Below are 23,803 nucleotides of genomic sequence, written 5' to 3'. Positions count from 1 at the left end.
GAACAGGAGTAGGGGATACATCTATTGGCAGATGCACACCATACATTTAAAGCATATTCACTGCACATTTAAACTGCATGACTCTCCACCCTAAATCTTGGGAACCATAGTTTCTCCATTTCAGAACTACAATTCCCGGCACCCTTCACAAATTACAGTGCACAGGATTCTTTGGGATGTGCTTTAAATGTGTGCTGAATGTTATGCCGTGGTTCTGCCACCGCTTAGAGATTTCCTTATAACCAACCAGTATATAAATTTTGTTTAACAACAACAACAACATCTGTCCTGTCTAGCTAAAGCAAACTTTGGCTGATTATGGGGTGTGGGGAATGGTAGCTGGTTTTGACCTATAAATCCTTAAATGGCTCAGGACCGCAATACCTCAAAGACTGCCTCCTTCCATATGAACCTACCCGGTCTCTGAGATCATCTTTTGAGGCCCTCCTTCATGTGCCTCCTCCTCGAGAGGTCCGGAGGGTGGCAACACGAGAACAGGGCCTTCTCTGCAGTGGCTCCCCATCTGTGGATCGCTCTCCCCAGGGAAGTTTGCCTGGCGCCTTCATTATACACCTTTAGGTGCCAGGCAAACTATTTGGGGGGGGGGACTCTTAAGAAAACACCCCCTCAGCACTACCCTTGTATAAGATGAGCCCCAATTTTAAACCTCATTTTTTGGTTAAAAAAATCTAGTCTTATACATGGAAAAATACGCTAGTTTTTATTTTATTCTGTGAACCGCCCTGAGACCTGCAGGTATAGGACGGTTTATAAATTTAATAATAATAATAATAATAATAATAATAATAATAATAGCTACATTGAACATGTTCCTACAATATAGTTTCTTCCACCCAACTCCTCCCCATCCTTCTGTTTGTGATGTCACATTGCTCTTGTGATGTCTGGAATTCATAGCAAGGGGCTGGAAAAAGCCTCTGGCACAGAAAGAGGAACAAACATGTTTGCTGTGCTCCTCTGGGTGGTAGCTACCTTCCTAACAAACCTTTTTGAACAAGAAAAGAGGAATGAATATGCCTGTGCAGACCTCTCTTCCGAACTTGCCGCCGCTTCCCACGAACCAGCAAGCAAGCAAGAGAAGGTTCATTTCAGGCACCAGGCGGGTGACAAGATCTAAGCTGAACTTGCCACCACTGGTCATTCAGAAATTAAGCAGCTGCGATAAGGAGGAAGACATCTGCCAGGTCTTCCAAAAGCTTTCCGCACTTTGTGGCAATTTGCAAGACCCTTTGAAAGAGCTGCTGCTTCGGTGCGCTTATGAAGACCAGGAAAAAAGTACGTGCGGACTATATTTTGCATTATTGGAAATACGAGTTGCTGGTCCAAATGTCTGCATGCCAGGCTGCTTTTAAGGAAAAGGGTCAAGGGGCGGGTTTAAAGAAGAGGAGTATGAAAATATTTACTGAAATGAAAACTTGGAGATCTATAATTGTCATTATTACTAAAATGGAACAGAGATTGACACTGTTTAAAAAGCCTTTGGACAGGAAAGGAACAGTTGTGCTAGTAGAAAGCTTAGAACTAAACAATATTTATTACCAAAAGATGAGACCTTTAGGTTGAAGAGGATGCACGCCACAGGCAAATGTTATTAAACCACATTTTCACATATTAATATAGCAATTATGTGGCTGGTTCAGAAAATGAACGCCTTGAGTCACAATTTCTTAGCAGCTACAGCCTGAAACGGTGTGTCTGCTCTTTCACAACGCAGAGGATAATGAAGGCCAGAAATGGCTTTAATAGTACTTTGCAGAAGATTAAAGAAGTGTCTGAAGTGGGATAAAGAAAGGATTGTATTTCAATAAAATTAATCCTCCCTATATAAAGAAAACTTCAACACTGTCCATCTGGGAAAAAAATCAATTCATTATTTTGGGAGACAGGCATGTTTAATTTGCTGGAGACTTTAAGAGGTAAAATACAGGAGTTGGGGGGGGGGGATGAAAAGAGATTGAAAATGAAATCTGGCATATTCCTTCATTATATCATTATAAGCATTTTGCTACCCTAAGACAATGGTCTTGTCTATTTTTGCTTCTACTCCTATATACACTTCCCTGGGAGTAAGTGCCACTGAAATCACTAAGGCTTATTTTTGGGTAAATATCCATAAGATTCAACTGTAAGTCATTTTACCCAATAACAGTGCTAAATGCTTCTTTCACATTTATAATAGATGCTCTTTAAAATTTTAAACAGTTTAAACAATACACAACCGTACAATTTGTGAAAGGTTGTTTTCTGCTGCTCCAGAGAAGCGGACACGGAGCAATGGATTCAAGCTACAAGAAAGAAGATTCCACCTAAACATTAGGAAGAACTTCCTGACAGTAAGAGCTGTTCGGCAGTGGAATTTGCTGCCAAGGAGTGTGGTGGAGTCTCCTTCTTTGGAGGACTTTAAGTGGAGGCTTGACAGCCATCTATCAGGAATGCTTTGATGGTGTTTCCTGCTTGGCAGGGGATTGGACTGGATAGCCCTTGTGGTCTCTTCCAACTCTATGATTCTATGATTCTAATTTAATGACAATTTACAATGAAACAGAATTTTACTGCAAAGCAGTGAGCCTGCATAAACCTACTGCCACAGTTCAGTGCAATTGTGCAATGAAAGACAAAAGAACCCCATGAATGAGGTGGAAAACAGTTTCATTTGAATTCATCATCTGCTTTGTGGGCCAAAAGGAAGTGTCAAAAGCAAGCTATCAGCTATAGCGTCCAAGTCAGTACAGATCCAATCAATTTTACAAGCATAGTGCTGAGCAAATTGTTCACAGTGGGCAGTTGAGTAGTCTAAATTCTCCTAATGTGGGCCAGAGTGATAAAGAACGCTGACCACTTGAAACAGCTCCGCTGGACAGCTCCTTGCTGATGCAATGGAGGCAGGGGGGAATGTTTTCACTGCCTACACTGCCATGGAATGGGTATTCAAAGAGACTCTGGCCTGTATTCCACCAACATCACTTTAGTTGCTGTCTCATGTGTTTCATTGTCATCAGTTCCCACAGAACCAGGAAGCCTGGTTCGGCTCCACTTCATGAGAGGGGATGCTCAGGAGAGATGGTGTCCATAGCCACACTCAGGCATGGCCAAACTTGGCCCTCCAGATGTTTTGGAACTAAAATTCCCATCATCCCTGACCACTGGTCCTGTTAGTTAGGGATGATGGGAGTTGTAGTCCCCAAACATCTGGAGGGCCAGGTTTGGCCATGCCTGGCCGCAGTCATTTCTCCATTCCAGAGATCCACTAGGGCTTCAACAGAATCTCCTTCTGAGGCAACAGGAAACTCCCCATGAGCAATCAGGAAGCCACCTGGATCCCTCAGCCTCCTGGAGTGGATCATCTTAATCGCCCCCCCCCCACTGCAGAGGCTCTAACAAGTTTAAACCCCACCAGGTAGTGTGATCTGACCATGACAAAAGAACTATAGAAAGTTCCTCCACTCGTAAGACCACCACTGTCCAAGCTGTGAGGAAAACAAAGTCCAGAGTGTGCCCTGCAGCATGGGTAAGGCCAAAAATTACTTGGGACGGACCCAGGCTTGTCATGGCTGACATGAAATCCTGAGCCACTCCTGACAAGGGAGCCCCAGCGTGAATGTTAAAGTCCTCCAGCACAAACCTGTGGGTAACTGGGGGGTACCAAGAGCTTGGTGCTCCTGAAGAAATATCTGATTATGGGACGGCTGGCTAGTGAACTGTTGTGGCTGGTGACAAAGATGGTTGTGCCTGAGTATTTTGGGAGCTAGCCCTATTTCCAGTCTGATCTGTAGGGAGGCAAGGATGTGTGGGAGACCTTCTTCTGCCAGCACTATCATTGGAAGGCCACCTCTGTCGTTTGATAAATCTAGTATGGGGACAATCTATGGGAGGCCAAAATGATCAAAACGAACTTTTGCAAAGAGGTACTTCTATTCAGTGTCTACACCCACTGCTGCCAGTCAGGAGCTGGATGGAAGATGAGCTGCTGGACCAGAAGACTAGTTGCTTGGGCAACCTCCATGGAGGAATTGTGCTTAGGCCTCCGAGTTTGTAAAAACCGAAGGAAGAGGAGGAGGCTCATGCTCATTGGATCTGCACCCAACATCGCTTCTTATAAATTGGTGGGGGGTGGGGGGAAGAGAGATGTACAGAACACTCTGGGACACCACACCAATATATGTGTCCGTATCCTCCAACATTTCTCTGATGAAAATAGGCATGTCCTATTCATCATCAACAACAACAACAATAATAAATTTATTGATAACCTGCCCATCCGACTGGGTTTCCCCAGCTACTCATAATAAAACATTTAAAAAAATTCCTTATACAGGGGTGTCTTCAAATGTGTTCTAAAGGTTGTATAGTTACTTATATCCTTGGTCCAGGGGTCGCATAGCTCCATACCCTCCAACATTTCTCTGATGAAAATACGGACGTCCTAATGACAAGCAGGACATTCTGGGATCAAATTAGAAACAGGGACGGTTTCTGTAAATCTGGGACTCTCCCTGGAGACTAGGGACATTTGGACGGTCCTGTGTATCCTCCTTCTCCACTGATTCTGGAACCATGAGAAAAGCCTTGGCACACTTTTGTTGCTGCATGTAGCAAACAGATCAACCTTTGGCAACCCCCAACACCATTGTGACCTGAGGGTTCAGAGACCATTCTCCCTGATCAGATGAAGTTAGTTGCTGTTAAAGGTACAGCAGCAGGAGCAGTAAAATAAAATAAAAATGCAGCAAACTCCATTCTAATACGGTATACTTAAAGCAATAAACAATTCTTGTTTCCCACCCTTCCCTCTTCAGGTTACAAGGTCTCCTACTTTGACAGGTTTGAAACAGATAGCGACCTACTGCAGGGGGCATACTGTTCACCAGAGCCAGATCACATGCCCCTAAAACAAAGATTTATTTCCAACCAGATTGCCAAGGAACATAAAGCCTTTGGAGTGTACAGACGCGATGCTCCACTGGCAACCATAATTGCAAGGTAGGTTATTACACAAAAGTGTTTCTTTTTTTTCTTTTTGAATGCATCTATTGTATAACTTCTTTTTTGTTTAGGGATACTTGTATCCTCTGCTTGCTTTCTTTCTTTCTTTCTTTCTTTCTTTCTTTCTTCTTCTTTCTTTCTTTCTTTCTTTCTTTCTTTCTTTTGGGTGGGGGAACATTAGAACAAATCTCTCTAATAATATAGGTGCACACTCAGTTTCTAGCTAAAAAGCCATCCCATTGCATAAACAGAAAGGTTTCCCTGCCACCAGATCGCCTGATGCGGAGACTGCAATGGGAAGGGGAGTGTATCCACACTGCCCACTTTCCCCTTGGATTAGAACCATGAAGTTATTCCAGGATTATTTTGCTATATGGCCAGTTCATTCTCATTTCGCTTCTTCTCCTGTAACCAAAGGCTATGTCGATACAGAGGTTATGAACACCTATCAGTATGCCAAGAGGTGATTATGGTTTTAATTGTCTGGAAGACATATGCAAGAAGGTGGTTAAAATGGAGTGCTCTGATTTTTTATTGTTGGGACATAAAGACAAGGAATTTCTGAACGGAACATATTTAAGCATTTGCATGTCTGTAGGATCACACCTGAAAATGAACACTGCTGCCCCACAACCTAATAATAATAATAATAATAATAATAATAATAATAATAATAATAATAATACTGATGATCAGCTGTTTAGCAAGGAAGGAGTAGTACGGGAGTCAAATCTAGCCCTATTCCCTTCTTGACCAGCTTCTCTATCTGCAGCTTTTTCTCCAGCTAGAAATAAGTAAGAAAAATAAGCTAGGGTTTGTGGTGGGTGGTACCACAACCATAAAAATAAGCTAGGGTTTGTGGCAGATGGCCTCACATGCTCCAGTGCCCCCCCCCGGTTGCTCTGATGTTTTTCTCTCTGCTTGTTGCCTCTGGCATATGTGTCATCAAGGGCAAGGGGGGGGGTTAGATTCCCACTTCCGTATGGTGGTCTCCCTGGGAGAGGGAGGAACAGCCAGCGGAATTCCAAATCTCTTGCACGACCACTTCAGCCTATCTCTCCTCCTGCTCTCCCAGCCAATTTAACAACTAGTAACATTGTCCAAACAAGAGAGGGCTACGAGCCCTTGAGTGTTTCCCGAAACCAATGCGACCCATAAATCCAATTGAGAAGCTTATTCCAAGGAGCACATGCAATGGGGAAAGGAGGATAAATCACATGCGTGCAGATCAAAAGGTATTGCACTATGCACACCTCTCAATAGTAGCCTCGGGCGCTGGCAGCTTCTGGCATCATTGCCAGTTGAGGGGCTCAAGAGGGACAACTGTTACGGGGACCCTATTGATATTTAAGGCCTCTTGCGCCCAGGTGGCTTTGAGTGACAGGTTGCTAAATCTAGCCAATCCGAGGAAGGCCACGTATTTCAGAGAAGGGATTGTAACACCTTTGGGAAACTGAGAGATGTAGTTGTGGTCCAAGTGCTTCAACAGCAACCTTTCCTTGTGTGTGCTTTGGGATGTTGGCAGGAACATGACCTTTCTGCCTCGGCATGATGGAGGATGAGAGACAATGGGCAATTTTAAAGTGACAAGAGGAGGCAAGAGTTGCAGCAAAAGTCTGTGTGCAGTTGCAGCAAATAATTTCAGTACTGAGTCCACATACAAAAAAATGTCAGAGAGATGCTGCTTCATTGATACCACTATCTGATTTGTTCATTTAAAGAAAGTGACAGAGACAGAGAGAAGCACTTACTTATTTTGCTTTTTTTCCACATTATAAACCCATTCATTTTTTGTCCCATAGTGGTCTTGTTACTTGTTCTGCTCCTACAAGCACATTAAACTCACAGAATTTTGACCAGCAGAGCCTTTCCAGTTATGAAAATATTTAGGAAAAGTTTCACCTGATCTCTACACCAGAAAAAGCTTTACTTGTCCACTTATTTTTTATTTGTATATCAAGCTGCTGTAAAAGGCACATGAACAGGGTCAGTAAAAATTTGGCAATCTGCCACAATAATCCTTTCTTACAGAAAAATGCGTTTTATCCATTGTTTTCACACCACCTTTCAAAGAATCAGGGGAGAATGCTATTAGCACATTTTCCTCTGCTTCCTCCCAACCAAGAAATAAGGATCAGGAACTCAGCTTATTCTGGCTTGCTTCTAATATTTGGGATATTTCTGTAGTAGATGCTCTTGTTCCTGAAGGGAACTTACAGTCTCTTATGTTCTTCTGCTATAAATTTAGGATTTGGCCCAGTCACAGGGTATGAAAAACTTAATACATTCAGCCACTGAAAGTACTTTCTGGCAAATAGTTAAAATGCCTTTTGTTAAAACTCTGAAAAGTATCTCTACCTGTGAAAATTTGAGACTCCAAAATATGAAAAGTTAAAACAAATGGGCAGGAAAAAATCAGGTCACACTTCCTTTGCAATGTTCTCTCTGGAGCAGAATACCCTGTGCAATTTATTCTTGTCAAAACACTGGAAGCTGTGGAACAAAATAATATCCCAACTACCACACTCTAGGGTATTTTTTTCTCGTTACACAAAAAGAACAATTGATCTTAACTGTAGTTTTGTGAGTGGGGCACCATATCCAATGGAATGGCTAACAGCACACGTGGCCCTAGGCATCTGTTCTAAGCCAAGGGGGCGGGGAAGCCTGCTACACTAAGCCATGTGGGTAAACTCCCATCAGCCACAGGCAGAATGGTAAATGTCAAGGATGATTGGAGCTGTAGTCTGGCAACATCTGGAGACCACAGGTTCTCCCATCCCAGTTCTAAGCAAATCCAATTGTGCCTTCCGCTTGGATCAGTTTCCCAAACTTGGGTCTCCAGCTATTTCTGGACTACAACTCCAATCATCCCAAGCCTTTAAAGCCCTAAATGGCCTCGGTCCAATATACCTGAAGGAGCGTCTCCACCCCCATCGTTCTGCCCGGACACTGAGGTCCAGTGCTGAGGGCCTTCTGGCGGTTCCCTCGTTGCGAGAAGCCAAGTTGAAGGGAACCAGGCAGAGGGCCTTCTTGGTGGTGGCGCCCGCCCTGTGGAACGCCCTCCCATCAGATGTCAAAGAGAAAAACAGCTACCAGATTTTTAGAAGACCTCTGAAGGTAGCCCTGTTTAGGGAAGCTTTTAATGTTTAATAGATTATTTTATTTCATTTTTCTGTTGGAAACCACCCAGAGTGGCTGGGGAAACCCAGCCAGATGGGCGGGGTATAAATAAATTATTATTATTATTATTATTATTATTATTATTATTATTATTATTAGCTAACAGGACCAGTAGTCAGGGACGATTGTTGTTCAAAAACGGCTGGAGAAATGCTGACTTGGATTATTCTCTGTTGTGTTGTATGTAGTATGGCAGGTCTGGGAGCAGGAAAATAGTTTTGCTTATCCCTATGCTAGAACCCCCCCCCCCAACTGCAATCTAAAAGCCAATCTTCATCATCTTGGCCCTAATATTTGCTGAACAAGTTGCAATTCCTGCAATGCATACCAGGAGCGTTTACAGAATGAAACTCTTCACCTAAACTTTTCCCTCTTCCTCTTCTCCTCCGTCTCTCCCCCACCCCCCACATTTCCCATTGGCTTTTATTGTTTAAAACAGGCATCCCCAAACTTCGGCCCTCCAGATGTTTTGGACTACAATTCCCATCATCCCTGATCACTGGTCTTCTTAGCTAGGGATCATGGGAGTTGTAGGCCAAAACATCTGGAGGGCCGCAGTTTGGGGATGTCTGGTTTAAAACAACCAAAGCCTTCCTTTCCCAGCTTTACAGTGAGAGCTGTTTCTATTTGTTCTGGAATTAAATTTCAAGATCAAAGATGGACACAAATGCCTGCCACAGTTTGCAAAAGGACTGTATTAACCCACGACATTGAGCGAGTGTCTCGTATCATAACAAAATGCACAGAACTGTTATAAGGTTCCAAAGTATTTGTAAGTAAATGTTTTAATTCAAATTTTCCGCTAACACAAATGCTACCTTCTCTCTCTCTTTCCACCCCCCCCCCTGCAATAGATGGACACCAAATAGCATGTCGGCCCACTATGACAGACAATCAGTTATTCAAGAGCTTAAAAAGTTTGGGAATATTGAATCAGTGACCCCTTTTGGAAGACAGTCAGTCATCGTCGTATTCAAAGAAATATGCTCTGCATGCAAAGCAGTGAGCGCTTTCCCACCTGAGTGCTCAGAGGGAGGAATACGATGTTTCTGGCATCACAAATTCATGTCCAAATACAAAAGACGGAAATTCCAAAAAATAAGAAGCTTTACAACGTTAGCAGCGGAGGTGCCACCTGCACATTAAATGGATTACGCTCGTCCCTATTAAGGCACAACGTGGATATGTATTCAAAGGATTCGTTTAATGAAACTTAAGTCTTCTGGTAAGAGGAAGAGAACTATCCTACAGGCATTTCTTTTTGCACAGTTGGCAAAGAGGTCAGAGCTTGGACTTTTGAAAGAAGCTCATGATGGCATTCATGCACTCATCGGACAGCCACCTTCCTTTGAGACATTCGCACTCTTGGGAATTAACTTCATGGAGCTTCTCCTTTTCCATGCTTCGCACCAACTGCTTGGAGACTGCCAAACTCTGGAGAGAGAAATAAATAAAAATTCCATCGTTAAGTGTGGAATGTGCGATTCCAAGCGACATTTCCACAAGGTGCAAAACCCCAAATCTGGCTGGTAATAGAAATGGGGGGTTGGGATGGGTGCAGGGTACAATGGACTAGTGTGAAGGGGGCTCCTATATTTCTCTCTACCCAACAGCAGCTTTCCCCTGAAAGAAGCTAGTGGATAAAAAGGGACGATCGCTTCCCTCCCAGTGCCTCCAAGTTAAGATCACCCAGCAAACCTGTGTTAGGATCATGTTTGCTGAGGTTTTTACCGTTAAGGCTGCAGGCATAATGTAGCAAAAAGTTTGTGCGCGAGCATGGAAATGGTTTATTGAATATTTACAGATAAACTGTAAACAGATAATAACATTGGCAGGGTTATTGTAATAACCTGCAGTTCGATAAGAGTATATATTTAAATTAGATGAATAAATGAGCAAATTTAGTTAATTTGGATAGGCAGAAGGTATTAAAAATAAATTTAAGGAACCGCAGAAAAGAGGGGGAAGGAAGTCAAATTTGAAATGTTAAAATGATTGTAAAATTAGTGAAATGTATAAACGTGGGAAGTATAAATAAATTTTTTTTTAAAGGTTGTGCTTGAAGCAGATTATAGTGCAGCATGAAAAAACTGCACAGGAAATTTTCTTCTGTTTAAACAGGAACAAAAGCCACGAGTGTCTTTGTTAGGGTAAAGGTAAAGGGACCCCTGACCATTAGGTCCAGTCGTGACCGACTCGGGGGTTGCACGCTCATCTCGCATTATTGGCCGAGGGAGCCGGCGTGTAGCTTCCAGGTCATGTGGCCAGCATGACAAAGCCGCTTCTGGCAAACCAGAGCAGCACATGGAAACGCCGTTTACCTACCCGCTGTAGCGGTTCCTATTTATCTACTTGCATTTTGACGTGCTTTCGAACTGCTAGGTTGGCAGGAGCTGGGACCAAGCAACGGGAGCTCACCCCATCACAAGGATTCGATCCGCCGACCTTCTGATCAGCAAGCCCTAGGCTCAGTGGTTTAACCACAGCGCCACCTGGGTCCCATCTTTGTTAGCATATACAAGATTAAAAGCAGGTAAGGTTGATAATGCTGGTCTCTCCATGCTTTTCTGCTTGTAATAATTTCCATAGCGCAGTCCTGCAGATTTTGCACAGTACAGAAAGCTCAATGGAGTTAAACTGCCGAACGCCATTTAGTGTCAATGGTATCCTCAGTAAGAAACCAATACCCTGAATCTACAAACAGATGGAAGAAGAACTTCATAGATGGTAATATTAGTTGGATTCAAACAGATTTGTCAGTGTCTGGTGGTTTCTGGATTAGCTGGAGACAGGGAAATATGCAAACCAGGATGTATATTTGGAGGTTGGAGACAGAGAAATATGCAAACCAGGATAATGCTTACATCAATACTTGTTAAAACTGACTCTGCTATAAATGGGCCATTTTGAAGTTGCTGTTACTGTATATATTTTTCTTCTAGAATTCCCAAAGCAGAGAGAAAATAATATGGCTTGAGGGATTTTTTTTAAAAGAAAAGTGGGAAATAAGACACGTTCAGGCTATTTTTTCCTGATCTGATTCTTTTATTCTGAGCACATAGTCCCCAGATGAACTAAGCACATGCATTTCACATTGAAGTGCAATATTGTGTAATATTTCATACTTTCACATTTTGAGAGGATTTTAACCATATGAATTAGAAAACTAAATCAATAAGGCTATAAAAATTTCGCTCTGTGACAAGAGAAAGATGTTAATGACCACTAAAGTTTTTAAAGTGATGTAGCCAATCAATAGATCATAGAAAAGCAGGTGAAACCAACAGATGAAAGCCAGAGTTTAATAATTACTGTTGTATCTCCACTGCCTGACAGAAGGCCCGCAAAAAAAACAACTCAGAAAGGATTTGAAAAGGTCAAAGATAGACATATGTTTGAAAGAACAGCCCCCATCCATCCCAAAAAAATATCAATAAAAGGCCAAAAGATAAAGAAACCAACAAACACGAAGCCAAACAGTCAAAACAGCCATGTGAATATTATTTTTTTACATCATTGTAAAACATTAGCAGGCCTTTAGAGAGGTTTCAGGATTTTATGGGCAAGTTTTCTCAGAATATAGGTTTTTTTGTCAAATTTTAAATATGCTTATTAATTATAATATTTTAATATTTAGGTCACAGCCCAAGTGTTAGCTGAAATCCTTTTTTCCTTCTTACTCCCTTAATATGAGTAAATTTATGTTGCTATTTTCCTGAATAAATATTTCTTTGGAGCAACAGAAATCTTTTGCCACATGGATAGCCTTGAGGAGGTCAAGGTCAAATTACATTGCAAGTTATTTATAACTTATTTATTAAAAGATTCATTATTATTTCCCACATTTCAGGACAGAGTAATGTTGGACCCATGAAAGTCCTATGTGGTAGGTTGGAAAACTACCTGAATTTAAATATCAGAGCTGTACAATGGCTGGCCTCAAAGAAACTCTCTTGTGCATTTCCAACAGCTGTTTTACAGATGCATGTAAATAAAAAGGCAGAGCAGTAAAGCCATTACAGTATTTGCTCAGTCTCAATTTCCCTGTTTAAAACAGAAACAATACTAACTTGCAAGCATGATTTGCTCACTACCATGAGCTTAAGAATGGTTTATCTACAAGCAGGACCTGCAACAAAATGTTACAGTGTGGAGCGATTTCCTGTTCAGTCCTCCAACCAGCCATGCTTATTTCAGGATATTCCATTCAAATTCCTCCTTCCCAGATGCCCGTTCTTGCCACAAATAGCCATTCAGCATTCTGAAACTGTTGATGTTTTGGGGTTCCTCCTTTAGGGATTTTCTCTAAAGCTTTTGTTTCTAATTCCTGCAAATGTTTGGGGTTCACCCAAGCACACACCCCAAGACCATCCTCTTGTGCACAGATAACACCATGTTAGCTACACAAGAACTGGCACCTGGAGAACGGAAATCGCTAGTGGAGTTATGTATGCAATACGGCCAGGCGCCAGAAGCAAGCTACGTTGGCATCCATGCAGCCAAAACCACCACGCTAAGAAATGCACAATGGAACTACTTTGGAGGCAAAGGTTCTGAGAATGGTAGCCCTCCTTGTGGGATATAAAGCTGTCAGTCAAGTCCAACATTCCGAGAGAGGACTAACTGCCTCTATGTGGCAGGCAGTTTTGTCAGTTGGTTGGTTGCTGCAAGGAGTGTTAACTGGTTAACTGCTCGGATGCAGTCTTCTCATGACTCACTACTCCCTCATTGCGAGAAGTGAGGTTACAGGGAACCAGACAGAGGGCCTTCTCGGTAGTGGCACCCGCCCTGTGGAACGCCCTTCCAACAGATGTCAAGGAAATAAAGCAGCTATCCTATTTTTAAAAGACATCTGAAGGCAGCCCTGTTTAGGGAACTTTTTAATATTTAATGCCGTATTGTTTTAAGATTTGACTGGGAGCCGCCCAGAGTGGCTGGGGAGATTCAGCCAGATGGGCAGGGTACAAATAATAAATTGTTGTTGTTGTTTTGTTGTTGTTATTGTTATAGTTTATCTGTTATGTAACCTAAGGAACAACTCTGTAAACCTGAATGAATCTGATAGTAAAGTAGTTTATGTTAATATGATTCAGATTCACGTGTGTTTTCTTTAAGAGTGACAGAAAGGGATTATCAACCAGGAAGGTATAATTATTGATGGGACTCAAACGAGTTAGCAACCCTCTTGTCGCTGCATAAACTCAAACAGGGAATCGTTTAAACTCTGCTAAATTATATAAACGTTCCCACACTCCTGTGGTTGTGGAATGTGTTAGAAGGAAGATGAGCAACCCCGTATGTTTACAGCCTGGAAAACAAGAGTTTTAATTTTTTTAAAAAAACTAACATTTTTGGGAAGGCTTGCGTAAGCTTTCAGCCGTGCCCATACTTCCTTCTGGAAAACCTGGTCAGGGAAAACCTCCGTGACAAGCCCTTGCGAACAGGCTTCCGCTGCGGTCAGCTTCTTGTTGAAAAGCAGCATCTCGGTGGCCTGAAAGAAAGGAAAACAAGAAAACAATTACTTGGGCAAAATGCCAGTGGCAAACAGAAGCAATAAATAAAACTGTCAGTCCCAGCTTGTTCTTTCGCTGCTCTCTGTTAACGTTTGTGCTTTGTTAAATACACGGAGGAGGGACAATAGCACACTGGTAGGATACATTGCCTTGGATCCCAGGCTCAGTCCCTGACACCTCCAGTAATACAGTCAAAACTTGGTTTGTTGAACGTAAACCATTCCGGAAGCCCGTTCGGCTTCCAAAATGTTTGACAACCGAGGCGTGGCTTCCGATTGGTTGCAGGAGCTTCCTGCACTCAAGCAGAAGCCGTGTCGGATGTTCGGCTTCCGAAAAACATCTGAAAACCAGAGCATTTACTTCTGGGTTTTTGACATTCAGGAGCCGAAAGGTTCCAAAACGGAGGTGTTCGGGTGATGGGAATGATTTATCCTGAAAGGGAAAGACCTCACCTGAGACTCCCCAGTCAGCCGCTGCCAGTCAATACTGGGCTAGGGTGATCAATGGTCTGGCACTACTATTACCTATATATATATAAATGTAAACTGGGCATGTCCGTTCCTCTCTAATGTTCAACGAAACTGCTTGACCGATAGCGTTGAAATTTGGACACAACGCCACATGCGAATAAGAGAGTAACCTAAGACACTTTCCGTACACAGATGTCACACCTGGGCCACGTAAAACCCAAAAAACCCCGTGTTTCAGAACACACAACTCACCAAAAAGTGCATGCTGGGAAATAGGACCCAGAAGCTGACAGTTCATTTTCCAAGGGTGGGGGCCAAGGAATGGAGATACAGGGCGGAGGCCTCGGCTTGCATTTACATACTAGGCTGAGCCAAGGCCTACAGACTAGGCCTTGGCTCTACTTTAAAGCCTACAGACTAGGCCTTGGCTCTACTTTAAAGCCTACAGACTAGGCCTTGGCTCTACTTTAAAGCCTACAGACTAGGCCTTGGCTCTACTTTAAAGCCTACAGACTAGGCCTTGGCTCTACTTTAAAGCCTACAGACTAGGCCTCGGCTCTACTTTACAGTTTACAGACTAGGCCCCGGCTCTACTTTACAGCCTACAGACTAGGCCTCGGCTCTACTTCACAGACTAGGCTGAGTGGAGCCCTGGGTGGGGGGAGGAGGGGCCTGAATAGGTCATGGGTTGAGCCAGGGGGGGGGAGTCACAGGGATGACCCGGGGGTGGGGGGACGGGATACCTCATGGGTCATGACAGGATGGGAGGAATCACAGGGATGAGACACAACAACGGGGGGGGGGACACATAGTCCAGGGGGGGCGGACACATCCTCCCCCTTTCCTGGGAAACAAGGACCCCGAGTCAGGCACAGCAACGCGTGCCCGGGCCACCTAGTTTTTCATAGAATCCTAGAGTTGGAAGGGACCCCAAGGTTCATCAACCCCCTGCAATGCAGGAATCTCAGCTAAAGCATCTGTGACAGATAGCCATCCGACCTCTGCTTAAATACCTCCAAGGAAGGAGGGTCCTTAACCTCGCGAGGGAGCAGCTGCAAGCGAAGAAATTTGCTAGGGAGCAACTTGCAAAAAGCATTATTAAAACTAGGGTTAAACAACTCATGGAACAGCCGCGGTGGGTATGCAACGCCCCAGCCGCCTCTATTCCTAACCTTCGTGTGTTCAGTGGGAAGGGGTGCAGGAGGCTCCCAATTGCGCTCAGCCCCAGAGATGAGGCTTTATGGCGACAGCGTGTGTGGCTTTTCAGCCCCCACACAAATTGTTTAACTCCTTGAATAGGGCTCAATGGCTACCTGAGCGAAGCACAGAAGGCACTTCTCTCAAAACAACCCTCAAAAAGACAAAAATGTATCTCTCTTACCTTGGATACGCCCATAATTTTTGGAAACGTGTATGAGGAACATCCTTCAGGACTCTGGCCCAGGTTGCTAAAGGGGGTGTGAAATGTGGCCTGTGAAGGAAAAAGACTCTTGCTTTAGAATGCTGTCACTTTCAAATAGCATACAATATCTAGCTGTCCTTTTAAATCCTGAATTAGAGTAATAGAATTGCAGAGTTGGAAGGGGTCCCGAGGCTCATCTAATCCAACCCCCAGCAATGAAGGAATTTCAAGTAAAGCATCCATGACAGATGGCCATCCACCCTCTGCTTAAACACCTCCAAGGAAGGAGAGTCCACAACCTTCTATGGGAGTCCATTCCGTTGTCAAACATTTCTTGCTGTAGAAAGTTATTGTTGATGCTTAGTCAGAATCTCCTTTCTCGTAACTTGAAGCTATTGGTTCAGGTCCTAGCCTCCAGAGCAGGAGAAAACAAGTTTGTTCCCTCCTGCATCATACCTGCCAAGTTGCTGTCAGAGAAATAAGGGACCGGGCCGGAAATAGCAGACCGGAAGTAGCGCTGCCGCCATTTTGGAACTGGGCGGAGCATGCTCAGAAGTGACTTTTGATGCTGCTTTGCCCAGTTCCAAAATGGCCGCCGCGCCAGAATAAACCGGGGAAAAACAAAAAAAATCCGTTTTTTCAGCTAGGAACAGCTGGAAAAACGGGGATTTCCCGGGGAAAACGGGAGATTTGGCAGCTATGTCCTGCATGCCACACCCCTTGAGATATTTGATGATGACTATCATATCTCCTCTCAGCCTGCTATTTTCCAGGCTAAATATACTCAACTTCCTCATAAGCTTTGGCTTCCAGACTCTTGGTCATCTCGGTTGCCCTCCTCTGCACACATTCCAGCTTGCCAATATCCCTTTTAAATTGCATGAGGGTTCTATATGCGGTTAGATAATAATATGTGCAGCCCTAGCTACAAAAGTCAACCTTTCCATGGTTTGCGTGCTACGCAGAAGGAACAATGGGGCCTGCCTTTGACTTCTGAGACCCAATTGATTGGCGACCCAATTACAGCTGTCATCCAGAATGAGACGGCAAGTGGCTTTGGACATGTGCTTGACATGCTGAAGTTCACAGTTCCTTGCATAAATGACAGGGGACAGACACAGTCAGCGACACTACATGCTTTGGACCTGAATCATCCACAGTACTGATGTTTATAAATCCGATAGCTTACTTGGACAGAAAGCATTGTATGCTCTCAAACGTAATGGAACAGAGAAAAGAATAAGAGAGTGAGACAGAATAATAATAATAATAATAATAATAATAATAATAATAATAATAATAATCTACACACACACACACACACCCCATCTGACTGGTTTTCCCCAGCCACTCTGGGCGGCTCCCAACAGAATATTAAAAACACAATAAAACATCAAGCATTAAAAACTTCCTTAAACAGGGCTGCCTTCAGATGTCTTCTAAAAGTCAGATTGATGTTTATTTCCATTTGAAGGGAGGGCATTCCACAGGGTGAGCACCACTACTGAGAAGGCCCTCTGCCTGATTCCCTGTAACCTCGCAGGGAGGGAACCACCAGAACGCCCTCGGAGCTGCACCTGTGTGTCCGGACAGATTGATGGGGTTGGGGAAGCTCCTTCAAGTAAACTTGGCCTGAGTCCATTTAGGGCTTTAAAGGTCAGCACCAACACTTTTGAATTGTGCTCAGAAACGTACTGGGAGCCAATGCAGGTCTTTCAAGACCGGTGTTATGTGGTCTCGGCGGCCGCTCCCAGTCACCAGTCTACCTGCCGCATTCTGGATTAGTTGTAGTTTCCGGGTCACCTTCAAAGGTAGCCCCACGTGGAGCGCATTGCAATAGCCCAAGAGGGAGATAACTAGACAGAGAGTATATCAGTGCAGAGGCACTGTAATTCTGCATTTCTAATTGGACCAACACAGGAAAATATTGCACACGACATTTTCTACCCGCAGCTCATGTCCCATCTGAAACTGAGATGCCAGGAGAAAATGAGAGCAAAGAGAACCAGGGAAGCTTTGCTCTCTCTGCCAAATTCCAACTTGCAGTCCAGCTGGGAGAAGGCTGTGCAAAGTTGGCTGTTCTTGAAGGGCAAAAGGAACATAGGAGAAGCAAGATGCCAGCTCAGAGCCATCTTAGCTACTGACGTTCAGATGAACTCAGGGAGGGCAGCAAGTTCCGGAAGCCTCTTTCAGGCAGTATTTCTAAATGGTCACAGCTCATACCAACAGGCAGGAAAGCTAAGCCAACACATGTTTTTACTGATGTGAAGGGGAAAGATTTCCCTTTTTTTCATACCGAGTCATACATTTTATGATGCTGTCAGCTGTCTCAAGTCTCCATTTGGAAGGAAACTCAGTGCACAAACTGAATAAATATTTTTTTTTACTCTAAATAACTTCAATTTCTACGAGAGCCCAATACTGGATTGGGAGTGGGTCAGGCATTCATGCAGAAAACTTACCCTGTCGGTAGCATACACAATGTCAAACAGCCCAAGGACAGTTACGGCAATACCCACAGCTGGCCCATTCACCACAGCGATTAATGGCTTAGGGAAATCAATGAAATGGTCGACAAAGTCTCTGGAAAGAGAAAGGAACAGAACAGAATGACTGTATATAGTGGAACAGTCTTCCACACAGTGTCAGCAATTTCCCCACATCACAACACACACGCCAGCTATTGCCCAACGATACATCTCAGCCATTTTGTGTTTTACTTGCAGCCTAAAGGCAAAACTACTTCTCCTCCCAATGATTGATTTATGCTGCAATCCCTCACAGCGAATCACGATAATGATGCACTCACTTTCCAGACCCTCTCTAAAGGGCCCTGGGAAAGCAGGTTTAATTTCTTCAGGGTTTTTTCCTTTGTTTGACGTCTGTTTCAAAGTACAGCAGACACATTGTGCTGTAAAACCATGAAAAGGCGGCGTGAAAGTGGCGCATAAATAAAAGCAGATAATGTCAGTCTCTTGAACTTGAAAGATTCCACAGCATAATGAAAATGCTACTGGTGGTTTGTTTTTGGGTTTTTTTTAAGTGGGAAGTATCGTACCCTCTCGTTCAGTGCAAAGTTGGCATCTGTGGACTCAAAACTGACTGCATCAGAGCAATCAGTTACTTTAATGGGAGGTTTGCATTCTCCTGTATTGCAGCTTTAATGAATGCCAGAGGTTCACATTGCTTTCAGGGTGCTTCTAGATATTGGGGGTCAATCCCTGATAACAGTGCAGACAGGAAGTGCCTCAAATAAGAGATACTTCTTGATGTAGGGGGTTCTGCTTGGTTTTAGATGGCAGTCCAAGTCAAAACCTTCCAGAGTCAGGCTGATCTTTTAAGGTCTGTACAGGATAGGTGTGTTTCTCTAAAGTGACAGCAAACAGGGCTTTCATATACTGGCCCTGCAAACTAATTGAGGAAGCATCCTTCCATCCATTCACAGCAACCAAATGGGCCCTCATCAACTAGTTCTAACAAAAGTCTTCAACGCAATTTGCTCAGTCTCCCCTACAAATACAGAAAGAAGGCATAATTTAGGATCCAGCATTATACCCTGTCACTTGTGATGGTGCTAATCTCTGTGACCAGCTTCCCCCAAAATGCAAGATTTGGGAGGCTCTATAGAAACAAAATTCAAGAACACCATCAATGATATTAGCTGAATTCTACAGGATCCTTTGTTTAATTTAGTTGTTCTACTTGAAATTGCTAACTAGTTTTAAGATTTATGTATTTTATTAAATTTATATATTATACATGCACTAATTTTTAAATTGGATATGGAAATAATCATAGGTAAGTAATACAGGGTCGGTATGTTCCAAAATGTTTTTACATAGATGTATCAGGTCCTTCTCAATTGCATTGTTATTCATAATGTGTAAGACAAAAACCTTCCACTTGTTAACTTGCAAAGGGAATAGATGCAAACTCTCCCATAACTTGCATTTTCTTGGGCTGCACAATTTCTATTCTACACAAAACGCACACATCAGCTGAGCTCCTGTGAAAAACACCACTGCTTCTAATGGTGTGAGTTTACCAAAAGGTGCAATCTTTTGCACGCTTACTTAGGGGCAACCCCACTGAACTCAAGAGGGACTTGCTTCTAAGTAAACAGGATCAAGCTACACATTTCAGTTCTCTCTTTTTCAAAATGTGTTAAAATGTAGTGCCCCTCTCCCACCACACATTCTGCATGCCTGGTATGCATCTCAACACAATGCAAAACAAGACGTACTTGAGCTGCTTGGCACCATTCTTTGCCATCTCCTCTAATCCATCTGCCGGGAGGTTAGCAAAGTTGTTCAGGTCATTTCCACTACTGTAGTAATCTCCATTACCTGCAAACAAGCGCACACATCAGGACTTCTGAGCCGGTGAAATAAGCACAAATGGAAAATAGCGAGACAATGTTTATGAATGGACATTCTCAATTTAAGTATTTAGCTTGTTATGGCCACAATAAAACATTCAGGATTTTTTTATGCCTCTCTGATTTCAAATAGAAGATAGTGAACGCATGTTTAACTATTCCAAGAAAGTCAATAGAACATTAAAATTCCATCTTCAGCTGAATTGAGCTCTCTGTTACTTGAAACTGGCTCAAAAGCTTAACAAGTATTTAACCAATTAAGAACCTTCCAGTTGCAGTGTTTCTACTTGATTATACAGTCTCTGAAAATAATGGGGCTCCCATCTATTGGAGCCTTCTGCGGGTAAATGGAGCGGAGCACATTTTCGCCAATTCCCCACCTCTGCCGTCAGAAAAACTGCTCTGGGGAGCTGGGAGGGGACACTGGGACCTGCAAGGGGAAGGGGAAATTGGTGGTAATCACCTCACTCCCCTTCTGCTAGATCAGAGTTGGGTGTTTTTAGGATTTCCTCCTTGACAACACTATCGTCTGTAGAGCAAATGCGGTTTTATACAGGTACAGAAGAAAGAAAAACCAAATGATGACAGTGTAAGTGTGTGAGCTATTAGAGAGGAGAACCCGGCTGCTTTGCTTCTCCTTGGCGGTTTTGCTGCAGAGTCTCACTGAGCCCCAAATTCTCTCCAGACTAACCACAATCTGCAAGCAAGTTTAGCCCTATCATTTCAAAGAATCATAGACTCGAAGAGTTGGAAGGGACCCTGAGGATCATCTATCTAGTCCAAGCCCCTGCAATACAGGACTATGCAGCTGTCCCAAATGGGGATTGAACCTGCAACCTTGGTGTTATCAGCACCACACTTAGTCTAACCAACTGAGCTATACAGGCTGCAGCTCAGGGTTTGTGTGGAGGAGCTAATCTTGAGCCTGTGTTCCGAGGACACATTAAACGAAACCTCGGCTTCGCTCAACACAACTCAGCTCAACAGCCACCGAGGAGGAGAAAATTCACCAGGATTTCCTCTCTGGGAGCACACACACACTTCAATTAAGCCATATACATTTGGATGAGTTGGGCAAGGGGAATGCGCCACTTTCTTGTCCTTCCTGCTACTGGGGAGCTGGGACACTTTGCACCTTCAGTTTTGCACCAGTTCCTTGGTGTTCTCTGTAGGCACAATGCACAAGGAAAAGGCCCAGGCAGAGGGCGTTCTCAGTAGTGGCACCTGCCCTATGGAACACCCTTCCAAAAGATGTCAGGGAAATAAACAGCTATCTGATTTTTAGAAGACATCTGAAGGCAGCCCTGCTTAGGGAAGTTTTTAATGTTTGATGTTTTATTGTGTTTTTAATATTCTGTTGGGAGCCGCCCAGAGTGGCTGGGGAAACCCAGTCAGATGGGCAGGGTATAAATGAATTATTATTATTATTATTATTAGGCAATAATCTCTCCAATTTTATTAAAAACTAACAAAACCATCGCCTCCAGACAAAATGATGTCATTAGATTAATCAGGAATAAAGAAATAGCTATCAAGTGGAGCCTGTAATACAGCTGAAAACATGATCTTGGACAGGGTCCCTCAACCTTGGCCCTCCAGATGTTTCTGGCCTACAACTCCCATGATCCCTAGCTAGCAGGACCAGTGGTCAGGGATGATGGGAATTGTAGTCTCAAAGCATCTGGAGGGCCACGGCCCAAGGTTGAGGAAGCCTTATCTTGAGCAAAAATAAATAAAAAATGCTGTGAGATTTTTGGAAAGTTTTCTGTTATGCTGAGGAAGAAACACTGACATTACTTTCCTTGTGCACACAAGGATTTTGGTCTTAATAGCATGCAAGTTAACTAGTTGCAACATATCTACAACATGGTCTATCATCAAGAGACAAAAAACCAGCATTTGTCCATCTCATTCCCCCACAGGGTTCACATGAAAAGAGATATACGCATACTGGGATTTGAAAGAAAAACAAACTTGATAGAGAATACAGCGAAAGGTAGTACCTGTGAAAACCGTAATTACAGAGTCAGCCTGTGCTGCTTCCTCAAGCGCTTCAACAATTTCACTGTACATCTGCACAGAATGAGAAAGGAAGAACAAGTACCATTTAATGTTACGGGAAGTTCAAGAAATTTGGGGGTAGCTAGCTGGATCTAAGACCAGCCTTTCTCGAGATGTTTTAGGCTCCAGCTCCCATCAGCTCCAGCAAGCATGCCCAATGGTCAGGGATGGAAATTGCAGTTAAAAACATTTGGGTGGAGCATCAGGTTTGGGAAGGCTGCCTAAGATTCTACTACATCAGCATAGTCCCGGCTTAATCCAGAGCCTGGACAATACCGGAACTCATTTTTTCTCTCGTCTTGCAAAAATAATTGCCCTGGGCATGCAGAGTGTTTCTAACTAATAATGGGAAGCCGCTAAGCAGGCAGCCCACTGAATTGTGCTCTTTTTGTGATTTAATCCTGCAAAGATATACATGCTTCACATTTTGCTTATATGAAAGAAAGGGCCAAGAGATGTGAGCTTGTGGATGAGCAGAGAAGCCATCCAATTGTTTAAAATTCACCTCCCTACCACCATCAGCCAGTGATTTGCACAGAGGTGAGCAAGCACACAGTTAATTTTACCCTAGTAGACCTATTTTTGTACACGGCTTGGTAGGAGAACTATATTGCAAAATTCAGAGGATGGCTGTGCTTCTGTTCTCGTACCTTTCAGAAATTAGGGAGGTTTGCCTTTAATGTGCCAAAAATGAATTTCTCCCCCATCCCTACCTCCCATTTCCCAGCTACTGTCCTTCCCGTGGACAATGGCGGAGCTTCAAGCTGCTGGGGGGGGGGGAGGAGAGCAGGTGGGGGCGTGGCTGGCGTGCGTCCTGGGGTGTGTGGCGCACATTCTGGGGGCGTGGCGCCCAGTGGGCAGGGGTGAGCAGCCGCGATTCCACCCCACTGGGATCGTGCTGCCAGGGGCCGTGCGCTCCCCCCGCATCTCTGTTCCTCTGCCAGTGCCCGTGGACATTAATTTTGAGGCTTACTGAAGACCCTTTCTTTTAGAAAAGCCTTCTCAAGAGGATTGGTCCCAGTCATGCATATTATTAACGTATACAAACTGCAAAAGTGAGTTTGTGCATTGTTTTATTGTATTCTGAGGTTTTAAATTCTTATATACTGCTTCAACATTTTCTAAATATAAAGTAATTATTTTTTCATAAAGAATATATTACTACTACTACTACTACTATTTTGTGTGTATGTGTGTATATAATATATATATATATATATATAATGAGCTAAAAATGAAATCTATTTAGTGTGCACACACACGCACACACATACCATGATCTGCCTATATTAAATATATTTTAAGAAGGATTACAAAGAGCACCCAGAAAGAAAAAAGGGAGAGAGCAAAACGTGGAGGAAAGAAAACATGAAATTGATAGTGCAGCAGGTAGTACAAGGAAGGGTAATCTGTCCTCTACTTCTCAGTTCTTAAAAGTTCTGCTAGATCTTTTTCTCTTTTTAAATTTCCATCTCACTTTCTTTGTTAGCCAATGATTTGTGACCTGTACGATGAACCAGCTTACCGTTGTATTGATAGCATTTTTCACCTTGGGACGGTTTAACACAATCTTTGTGATGTTGTCTTTAGTAGAAACCTCTAGTGTTTCATAGTCAGCCTTGCTGCCAGGAGGAGCAGCTTCAACCTGAGAAGATTCTGCAGACACCAAACTGGATACAAGTTCAATGTATTTCTGTCTTGCGCTGTCCTGGAACGAGAAGCCCACTCCAAATATTATAAAACAGGCGATGGATTACATATAGCTAGGGTCCAGATACGAAATGGTGAATAC

The 23,803-nt window shown here is 43.4% G+C and overlaps 2 protein-coding genes across 5 annotated transcripts in view; one reads left to right on the top strand and one right to left on the bottom strand.

Moving 5' to 3' along the window:
* Nucleotides 1-1,034: 1,034 nt before the first annotated feature.
* On the top strand, nt 1,035-9,333 carry LOC118090137 (testis expressed protein 56-like). Its single transcript, XM_035125499.2, has 3 exons — nt 1,035-1,296; nt 4,818-5,001; nt 9,042-9,333. The coding sequence occupies exons 1-3, from the start codon at nt 1,035-1,037 to the stop codon at nt 9,331-9,333; spliced, it is 738 nt and encodes a 245-aa protein (XP_034981390.1).
* Nucleotides 8,701-23,803, bottom strand: part of LOC118090539 (enoyl-CoA delta isomerase 2) — a 40,009-nt gene continuing 24,906 nt past the window's right edge. Inside the window, exons 4-10 of one of the 4 annotated variants that reach the window (XM_035126391.2) lie at nt 23,537-23,719; nt 21,954-22,023; nt 19,816-19,918; nt 18,035-18,155; nt 15,552-15,641; nt 13,535-13,678; nt 8,701-9,621 (exon numbers count right to left, since the gene is read on the bottom strand). In XM_035126391.2, coding sequence (XP_034982282.1) covers nt 9,469-9,621; nt 13,535-13,678; nt 15,552-15,641; nt 18,035-18,155; nt 19,816-19,918; nt 21,954-22,023; nt 23,537-23,719 — 864 coding nt within the window. In that variant the 3' untranslated portion in view covers nt 8,701-9,468. The remainder of the gene's footprint in view (nt 9,622-13,534; nt 13,679-15,551; nt 15,642-18,034; nt 18,156-19,815; nt 19,919-21,953; nt 22,024-23,536; nt 23,720-23,803) is intronic. The other 3 variants (XM_035126390.2, XM_035126393.2, XM_035126392.2) reach the window with 3 other exon arrangements.

Source organism: Zootoca vivipara, chromosome 8 (assembly GCF_963506605.1).
Source record: "Zootoca vivipara chromosome 8, rZooViv1.1, whole genome shotgun sequence".
In the NCBI taxonomy this organism is placed as follows: domain Eukaryota; kingdom Metazoa; phylum Chordata; class Lepidosauria; order Squamata; family Lacertidae; genus Zootoca; species Zootoca vivipara.
Note: the sequence above shows the minus strand (reverse complement) of the source record. Positions and strands in the feature narration are given on the sequence as shown.

Excerpts from the sequence above, each read along its gene's own strand:
- LOC118090137 (XM_035125499.2), top strand. The coding sequence starts at position 1,035 with ATGCCTGTGCAGACCTCTCTTCCGAACTTGCCGCCGCTTCCCACGAAC. Across the intron at positions 1,297-4,817 it reads TTATGAAGACCAGGAAAAAA|GTTACAAGGTCTCCTACTTT; the intron begins GTACGTGCGGAC and ends TTCCCTCTTCAG. Across the intron at positions 5,002-9,041 it reads CTGGCAACCATAATTGCAAG|ATGGACACCAAATAGCATGT; the intron begins GTAGGTTATTAC and ends CCCCTGCAATAG.